A 10205-nucleotide genomic window follows, 5' to 3' on the forward strand; every position below is an offset into this window, starting at 1 on the left:
AGTTAGTTAATTAATAATTAAGTCACCAGGTCCCGTGTTCCGTCTGTGGACTCTCCATAGCGGTGCTGATGCTTCAGTGTCTGTTCTATCAGCTGTTCTTCTGTAGAGTCTCTGTTCTAGTGTGGTTCTGCGCTCTTCCTCACAGTAACAGATCTTCCTCGTCTCCTCTTCGGTCTTCAGCATGAGGAATGAGGAACAGTCACTCTTCACTCCAGTCTCTTGGGAAATTGGACGAGTTTTCCGGTTTTCAGAGCTGCTGCAGCTTATTGGAAAGTGTTTCAGAGGAATCTGGGCAGAGTTACGGTTTCTAGGCTATGAAGGACCAACTGGGTGAACTGGTCCGATACAGCGCCACCCTGAGGCAGAGCAGAGCTGCAGCTCTAGGTAGTTAAGACCACCAGAGACAGAAGCAGAGAAACAATCAGCTTCACTGAGTCTGGATCGGAGCGTCTGTTTTTCACTACTGGAGAGCATAAAGTCAGTCTAAGTTTATGTTCGGGGACCCCCAGTAATTTGGATTTTAGGATATTCAGGGTTTCCAAGAGATTAATTAGAATGTTCCAGAAAACCCAGGACCTGCTGTATTTTACATCTTGGACCCAAGCTGTGATTTTTACTGTTACTAATTCTGTGGTTCTTCTTGGTTCAACAGAATATGTTCAACTTACTTTTCCGACCTTGTGCTTTAGACACTCTATTAAATAGTCTAGGAGAGATCTCAGAAGCGTCTCCGAGACGCAGGCGTGATTATGACGCAGCCAGATAGGTCTGGAATGCAGCAGCTGAAGGTCTTTCACGATCCAACAGAGACGTATCAGAGACGTATTGCCGATGAGCACACGCTCTATTAAATACGTATTCCAGACGAACTGTGTAACATCCAAAAGACGTCTCTGAGATGTATATGTGCTATCAGGGTACACGGTTCATGCTTATAATTGAACTAAAATGACAGGTATTTATGTAACATTTGTACACAAAACTGCCGTATTATCTTCAGACGGATATTATAGTTACACATTTGGTCACCCTGCTGAAAAACATCATAGAATCCATTAAAAGTTTTGGTTGGTTCTTATACCATATAGTCTATGGTATTCTGCACGTTCCTGATGGGTTGATATCACAGTGTAAATGACAGTGTAAGGGTTTAACAAGTGTTCTGGGATTGATCACAGAAGCGTCTAAGGGTTTCCTAATGAGATCTAATAGTGTCCTACAGGAAACAACTTGGTCTCTAATTGTAACCATTAAGGCTTTTAATCCTGTTGGTTCCAATGGTCTGCTTTCGGTTTGTGTTCACGTTCACCTTCAGCATGAAAGTGAATATTTAGTAATAGTAGCGTGGCCTTCTTGTATGCAGTGTTGTGTCAGATAGTGAACTATATTCGGTCAAGTTCATGCAGTCGGTTCAAAAGCTAAACTAAAAGTTTATGTTATTCCACCTTGCACAGAACTTAACTACATCACACTTGTATTTGCTTTATTAAGTGGTCTGTGTTCACAAACTGCTCACTATTATTATTGCTTTGAATGCTGAGGTGTCACCACTAGGGGGCAGAGCAATGCAGCTCTAAAACCTACACACACACACACACACTTATATATATATATATATATATATATATATATATATATATATATATATATATAAAATAGAAAAAATCACAAATTATATATTTTTAGAAAGGCACTATTAAAATTTCATATTATTTTAGATTGGAGACTAATTAGGTCAACTAAAGATGTATACTTTAGTTTCCTGAAGGGAACAATAAAGTATATTCAATAAAAAAAAACACAAAAAAAATTCTCAAACACAAGAATTATAAATCACGTGTTTATAAATGTCACAATACCACGTGTAGGTGTAGGTGTGACTTCCCTACTGATCTATAAAGGTTGTGTGTAATTAAAACAGCATTTTCTGGGTTTGTTCAACTCCTCAACACCCTCTGCTGCCTCAGGTAAGTGATTCTGATGTTTCTGTTAGGTTAATACATATTTGCAACATGTATTTCACAATGTAAAAGGAATCATTCTAAGCCTGGAGTTCTTTCTGACAATGGAGCAGGAGCCAAAACACACAATATGGAAATGACGTTCACTTAAAAGGCTTCTTTCTTTTTGCGAACAGATGTTTACCACAGCACATTTTAAGACAAGTACTAAAGGTTCAGACACATATTCAGCCAGTATATGTTCAGTGTTCGAGCTAGCAGGAAGATTGTGAGGGCAGAAGGCTGAAAAATGACATAAAACAGATTAAATGAGAGAGGATCTCATTGTTTTTGATAAGAGGAACAATCCAGGGTGTAAACGCACTGACAGGAACTGCAAACAGTAGGAAGAATAGAATGTTTTCTTCAGTAAATATTACTGTAGTTGAATTGTTTAGGGTCATTTCATGTTAAGCATTTTCTTTGAAATGTTTTTATCCCTTTTGTGCATCTTTACAGATGCATAAATACACATCATTTGTTGTGAATAACACAGGCAACCCTGCCTTTCCATTGAAATGCGTAATTACTAATGAGGGGGAAAATGCAGAGCAACACACTTCAAGTCTATCTAAGCTGGGATCGGTTCTCAGAGCTCTTTGAAAAGCTGTCTGGGGTGCAGAAGGGTAGAAACTGACTGACTACAGCTAACCATACATATGTTGCCAAAACAGGTAGGAAGTTGAAGGACTGCAAGCCTCGACAGATAAAAGGAGCCGTGTAGGTGCAACACCGACAACAAACTGTCAGCACTGTTTGGCTGCATGATCCAGAGCAGATAGTCTTACCTCATCATACAAATCTCACAACAGCCAAATCTCAGGTGTCTTTAAGCTGAAGTTGGAACCAGACCAGTTTGCTGTTTACTTACTTCTTAAAGAAGAAGAAGAGGACATCTAAGCTGGGGACTCGTAGCTCAGGTACACTACCCTGTTTGTTGTTCTCTATGTAGGAAAAAGGCTACGCCTGCATGTCCTATTTTTCTCAGCTCTAACCAGGTCAGTTGTCTCATTCACAGACATCAAAAAGAAATGGAAAAAAGGGGAATTAGTTTGGAGGCAAAAAGGTATAGATAATTGGAGTGTTACATTTTGCCTGCAAAAAAAGTGTCTGAACTTGGAAAACAGAAATAAAACAATAAATTCCTTTATTTTACATTCTGACAAATAGAGGTGCCTAAATGGCTCTTGGTTTGGACGTGATCTTTGATGTCTTAATATTATGTAAATGTGTTTTTAAAGCTTAAAAAGTATCATGGTTCTCTATAGAACCATGCATTTTAAGGTTCCTTAGGGGCTCAAAAGTGGTTCCCCTATCATCCAGAAAAAAATATTTTTGGTTCCATTCGGGACCTTGAATTTTAAGAGTGTAGATGTTTCGGTTAGAGTTGGGCAATATGGCAAAAATATAATATTGCAATACTTCAGGAAATCGTCATGATACACAATGTGTCACGATATTTATTATCAGTTGGAACAGAGATAAAAGAAACAGTAGTGCTACATTTAATAAATAATGAGAAACGGAATATTTGGCATACTGTGTACCACTAAATCCAGTCAAACTGGATTAATATTGGTCTCCTTATAATGAAACATGCAGTTTGTCAGATGAGACCCACAACATGTTAAGGGAAGCATGTTGTACTGTATTGTGACATAATTTATAACAATAACAATATTATCATATTGCCCGGCCCTAATTTAAGTACAGATATCCTTAGATGTTTGTACTTTAATTACTTCTGCTCCAGTGTTAGTATAAAAGATTTCATCCTAAATAGCCTAAACATTCTGCATAAGTCAGGGGTTGAGGTGTAAACAACACCATTCAGATTGGTCTGTGAAACTGTGTGTCGTAGAGCAACTTTCTGCCCTACACTGTTAGAAATAAAGGTTCTGTGCAGGTATATTTTTCGTTCAATATACAAGCAATGTAAATGTACCCTCAAAGGTACAAAAGTGGTTTTAATTTTGTATCTTAAATACATTTTCCAGGTGAAAAATACATATTTGTACCTTTTCATAATGTAATGTAAAACAGAACAATAAAATAAGCCTGGAGATGAGACGGGGTGTGTGGAGTCAATACAACTTAGAAAATATGACTTCAGTGGATTATGGTACAGTTATGTTCCCTGACTAAGTTATGTTCCCTGACCCAGTGTTAAGAAGGGTACTGCCCCAATGACTGTTTACTAGCTTTATTTCTGAGAGTGCATTTTGCCTGACAGTGGCCAATATGTACCCCTCCCAGTGGCCTATATATATATATATATAATATAAAATCTCAAAACTATCATAAAACAATTGTAACCATTCATCTAAGAGCTTTTTTTGAGCTAGCTTTTAGACTCAGTCTCAGTACGTTTTTCTAGAATGAAGCATTTCACATCAGTCCACTCTAAATGATTGTTGTTTACATCCAAACTATTGAATTAAGCAGAGGTTTTGTCAAAATTAGTGCAATTCTCCTTTAAGTAGACTACTTCAGCCAGTCCCAACTACTAGTTCAAGAAATTACTTAAAGCTCCAAACAGTTTTGTTCTTGTTCAAGCACATAATTTGTGTCTGTCAGCAAACTCAGAGCTAGTCTCAGGGTGACCGGGAGTTCCTCAGTTGGATGTTAAAGCTTCAACAAATTCAATTGTTACTGATTAGGACAGTGTTTCTCATAGTAATGCACAGTAATGCACTACACTGCATTTTTAGTGTTTTCCTGCTGAACATAACTCACTCAATGAAAAACAGAAACAAGCAGGTCTGGGAAACAAACATGTAGGTTACCCACTTACCACATTCTGCCATAAACAGAATTTCTGTCATAGTCGTCAGTATCGCTTCAACTTAGGCCTCTGTGTTTCAAAGCTATCATACTGCATACTGCACTGTGCAAGAATAAGAGACCATCTTTCATTTATTTATTTTCCTGTCAATATCATCAGAAGAGAAGCTTTAATAACTAAAAAGAATTTCTCTTTTCAGAGTTTAATGTGTTCACTCTTTGCCTTTATTACAGCTTTTATATCAAATAGCTGTCCAAATTTCAGTTTCAGTTTCATGGTTGCAGTTTCTGCTTCTCAAGATCCAAGTGATCTCAAACACACTAAAATACATTGTTCTCAAGTTTCACGCTTTGAGCATTTGACACACGCACCTCAGTGAGTTCACACGCTCACACGCCACACATGCTATTTCTCACTCTTGATTTTTTTTTTTCTAAAAAAAAATCCAATCAAAAATGAATTCGCCCTGTCTACAAACGAGTCACAGCCACTGGTCACAGTGCTTCTGTGCTTAGAGAAGTTACCACACCCTATTCAGCCAATCCATCGGTTGCATATTATAAAGTACTCTCGTTGAGCCAATCAGAATATAGATCGCTCTGTCGTTTGGCAGATCTAGTCAAAGAGGGTGACTAACACACGTCGGTGAACAACTGAAGGAGAAATTTGATCAAATCAAACTTGTTCTCTTTTAAGTTGAACACACTTGCAGGGTCAATGGGCCGTTGGCTCGATGGGTGACCCACCCCCCCCAAAAAAAAATCTCACTCCCACCAAACTATACTAAAAATACTATACTAAAATACCCTGCTAAAATATGTCAAGGGGTGGTCAGTCCATTGTCCTGACAATACCAGCAGCTTCTTTGCTTGATTTCCAAAAAAATCTTTCAGACTGAAAATATTGAGTCATCTTCTCACAGTGGAAGGATGGACAAAAACACCCATGGATTCACTCAGATCTGAGCAAGAGTGGAGCTGTTTTTCACTTCCTTTTGCAAGTGGATAATGGCATGTCTAATCTGTTCAGAAATTTCTCCTGAAAAATTTTAAAATGTAGCTGTTTTGATGGAAATTAAACAAATGAAGGGTGGTCTCTGATTTTTGCACAGCACCGTTGAAGCAATTACTCATCATTATTCAATATTTTAGTACAGATAATGTAAAACAGCTAAATTAAGAGAGAATTGGTATTCCATTGAGCTCCTAATACAGCAGCAGTCAAAGCCCTCGAAGGCAACACCAGACAGCCAGCATTTTTGCTTTCGCTCAGCTCCCAACACACGTTCTAGCTATTCGGAAGAGGTACGTGGAGTAAAATAAACTCATACTCATTAAAATCATTTATTTTGGAATAGATTCTTTTGGAAAGGACCTTTTGAAAAAACTTGAGTAGAAGTACAAAAATGGCCTGGTTTATGTACCACTGTTCTACATCATACTGATACACTTTATTGTCAGATTCCTATTACCACTATGTGAATCAATAAGGGTCAGTAAGTTTCTGTACAAATGAACCATTTCGCATCAAACCACTCTGAATGACATTGTTTACATTTCAACCACTGAATTATGTAGACATTTAGAAAAAATGGTGGAATTTATTTTCATTTAGAAAATCTGAAAAACATGTGTCCAAACTTTTGGATACAACTGCATTTGCCACTTTATTTTATAAATTTAAAGATCACATTTAGTAAACATAAATAATGGAATCAGTGACCAGTTGTAACAGAACTGTGTCCCTGATAACATGCAGTGACTGAAATGTGACTACAGTAATCAGCAGCCTGGATCATCTGGCAAAGTAACCATCCCACCACTGTACCGTGTTAAAATTATGTCACCCCTAGCATGTCTGATGAGGAAATGGGTACACAAAAGCCTTTTCATGTTTGTAGCTTGAACTGGAGATGAAATTAGCAGGAAAAACGTTCACACAATATAGTCACAAGTGGCTTTCATCTACCACACTTGTGACAACAGACGTATGTCCTTAAAATTTAAAACAAAGAAACGTTTATTAGCTTCAACCAAATACATAGTAAATACTTAGAAATCTACCATCTTTGAGACACCAGAGAGAACATCTTAACCAGTGTATTGCGCATTTCAAACAGATAAAATGGGTAGTTTGGAGAGTTATGACGTCTGTACCATGTACATGTGGACGTTATGCAAGTTTTGTCACTTTGTCTCTTTGTTAAAGGACCTCAAACTGTCTTCGAGCCAAACATAGTATGTACACTTTTTGACATTAACTCCTGCAGTTCTGCAGTGACTGTAGAAGTTTAAATCATCTCTTGGGACAAAAAGTGCATCCAGCTCAATTGTCTCACCTTTGGGCTTGCTTTCAGTCCTAATAGGATGTAATATGCCATCATCGAGATAGCAGAATAAGTAATTTTTAATATACTTCTAATTCACTTCTATAAAAGTATTGTATGACTTATATTTACTCGCGATTTCCAAGCAGTACTATCACCTGAACAAATGGTAGCTTTCAAATTCTAGGGAAGTCGAGTTGCGTATTTCTTCTAGGAAATTGAATGACCACAGAGATGTGATGAATCTAATTGTGAATGATGCCTTCGTCTTGTTTTGGTGTGGTCATCAAATCAGAGGGGTTCTACTTAATTCGGAATTTAACACAGCAGAATCATGCCTAAATTATGCCACTGCAGCTTGAGATAAAATCACAAAGAAGCATCTGTTGTAAGGTGACATAAAATCCAGCATAGTTATTGTTTCATTCATTCTTCTTTCTTTCTAGGATGTTGCAAGACGTGGATTTCAGTAATGAAACAGATGATAACCCATTTTATGACTTGGGGGTAGATGAAACTTCACCATGTGATCTGAAAGGTAACCATGGACAACAACTGACAATACTAACCTGCGTATACTCTTTAATTTGTGCCCTTGGACTAGTGGGAAATATTCTGGTCCTTGTCACATATGCATTCTATAGAAAGGCCAAGACCATGACCGACATCTACCTGGTCAATGTGGCTTTAGCAGATCTCCTCTTTGTCATTTCCCTGCCACTGATCATATATAACGAGCAATACAGCTGGAGCATGGGCAGCTGGGCATGTAAACTGTTAACAGGAACCTACAGCATCAACCTGTACTGCAGCATGCTGCTGTTGGCCTGCATCAGTGGAGACCGCTACGTGGCCATTGTTAAAGCAAGCCGTTCCATTGGAATTCGCACCAAAGCCCAGATATACAGCCGACTCATTTGCTCAATAATCTGGCTTCTTGCCATTGCATTGTCCCTGCCAACGTTCATCTTCTATGATCGGTATGAGGAGAAGAGCTTTGATGGAATAGTAGAAGTTGAGTGTGTCCTCAGCTTGGAGACAGGTACAACAGCGAATCTGATGAGAGTCCTGGTACCCAGCACACAGGTCACTGTGGGTTTCTTTGTGCCCATGTTTGTGATGGGCTTCTCCTACTGCAGCATCGTGTTAACTCTGCTCAGGGTGCAGAACTACCAGAGGCACAAGGCAGTGCGTGTGGTTCTGGCAGTGGTCATTGTTTTTATTCTCTGCCATCTCCCCTACAACATCCTCATTCTGGTCCACACTGGCAGCTTGTTCGGAGAGAGAAGTTGCGAGGCAGAACAGAACATCCTGCTGGCATTGTCTATAACCCGGAGCGTGGCCTACCTCCACTGCTGCCTCAACCCTATCCTCTACGCCTTTATCGGAGTGAAGTTCAGGAATCATTTCTGTCAGATTATGGAAGACCTGTGGTGCTTAGGAAAGAGATACTTCTCCTCGGCACGCTCCTCCCAGCAAACTTCAGAACTCTACATTGCGGTACACAAATCAAGTGAAGTCAACCATGAGAACCCTTCCTCGTTTACAATGTAACAAACATTATACAAGGGAGCGATGAATTTTTTAATTGGGAAAGGACAAAAAACCTGTAATTCTACCCTTGGTTGGTATTTGTCATCAAAACACTGGTGTAGGCACTGATTTCTATGGGAATTTGTTATCAATGGGGGGTTGAGCTTTTGTACATAGCAATAGCTGATTCAGGTAGGGCGTTCTAAAACACACTTCACAGATGTTGAGGACTGCTTCAATTGAGATTCCTGATTTAAATATTTTTATTTATCACCGAATTACATGTTTTTCATGTAATTTAAAATTTTGTTTTTATTTACAATTGTGTATTTTTAACTGAAGAAGAAAATATGTACAACTGTTTAAGAATTCTGACATTCAGATATAATAACTTGCAAAGTGGTGTGTGCCAGCTCTGTGCCACATCATCAATGTTGCTTAGCTGATTAGAGAACAGATACTACTTTCTTGCATGCATATACACTTTTGCTACATTTCTGCTTCAAAACTCTTGCTCAGTGTACTCATTTGCCGTTGTTGAAATAAAAGCATATTCCAGTTGGTTGATGCAAGTGTATTTATTCAAAATAGGTGTTTCATTAACATACTTTGTGAACAGATTCTACAAACAAGATCAGGAAAGAGTAACTGAATCACCATATTCATGCAGTATTTGCATTAACCTCAGGCTTTACATGTAGGGCTACGCTCAGTATTTGTGTACAGGAGCCGTTACAAAGGGTTAATAATTCACCTTTTTACATTAGTCCTGATGCAGAATTTATGACTACTGCCATCCTATCAAAACACAGATGCACAAACGCACTTTGCTTTTTTAATGATAATTTATTTATAGAACACTTTTTATATTGGTGGCAGCACAAAGTGCTTTACAGAGAGGTGAAGTTTAACAGTAGTAAAAGAAACTTTAGACTAGATTTTCTTCTATTATGTAGCTACTGTTCAGCAATACATGGAAAAAGTATTTAAATCATATGAAGACATGGCACAAATATAAGAAAGGTAAAGACTTAACTAAAAGCTAAATTAAAGCGATACATTTTCAAATGTTTCTTGAAAGCGTGCGCAGAGGTTGTCTGTCTAATAAAAGGCGGAACTGAGTTTCTCAGTTTTAGAAGTGTAACTGAAAAAGGCCTCTCCATGTTTTCTGTACTTTAGAGAAAAACAGTGTTTGCAGAGGGCCAGTATCTGCAAATCTAAGATCATGTGTAGGAACCTAAATAGACATTTGGTAATGTAAGTGGTGCATTAAAACTAGTTAGAGCTTTAAAAACTAGTCAAAGAACTTTAAAATCTATCCTATCCTCTTTCAGAATGGTAGTGATATGATCTCTGTTTTGTCGCGTGCATTCACATTTGAGTTGTACAGGATGTACTGTGTTCCTAGGGAGAGCATTACAGTAAACAATTCTGCTGTAACAAACACATGGACAGGTTTCTCTGCATCAAAAAGGCCAAACCTCAGCAAACTTCCTTTTCTCAAAAAATTAAAAACTTTACTGTGTTTACATGTGGGATAATACAGAGCTCAGAGTCTAAG

General features: G+C 38.2%; 1 protein-coding gene across 1 annotated transcript; it reads left to right on the forward strand.

Moving 5' to 3' along the window:
* The first annotated feature begins 1899 nt into the window (after positions 1-1899).
* Positions 1900-9211, forward strand: ccr6b (chemokine (C-C motif) receptor 6b). The gene is made up of 3 exons (XM_017690717.1): positions 1900-1967; positions 2675-2920; positions 7558-9211. The coding sequence occupies exon 3, from the start codon at positions 7559-7561 to the stop codon at positions 8663-8665; it is 1107 nt and encodes a 368-aa protein (XP_017546206.1). The 5' UTR covers positions 1900-1967; positions 2675-2920; position 7558; the 3' UTR covers positions 8666-9211.
* Positions 9212-10205: the final 994 nt, after the last annotated feature.

This window comes from Pygocentrus nattereri, chromosome 10, assembly GCF_015220715.1.
Source record: "Pygocentrus nattereri isolate fPygNat1 chromosome 10, fPygNat1.pri, whole genome shotgun sequence".
In the NCBI taxonomy this organism is placed as follows: Eukaryota; Metazoa; Chordata; class Actinopteri; order Characiformes; family Serrasalmidae; genus Pygocentrus; species Pygocentrus nattereri.

Coding starts and splice junctions, on each gene's coding strand:
- ccr6b (XM_017690717.1), top strand. CDS start 7,559: ATGTTGCAAGACGTGGATTTCAGTAATGAAACAGATGATAACCCATTT.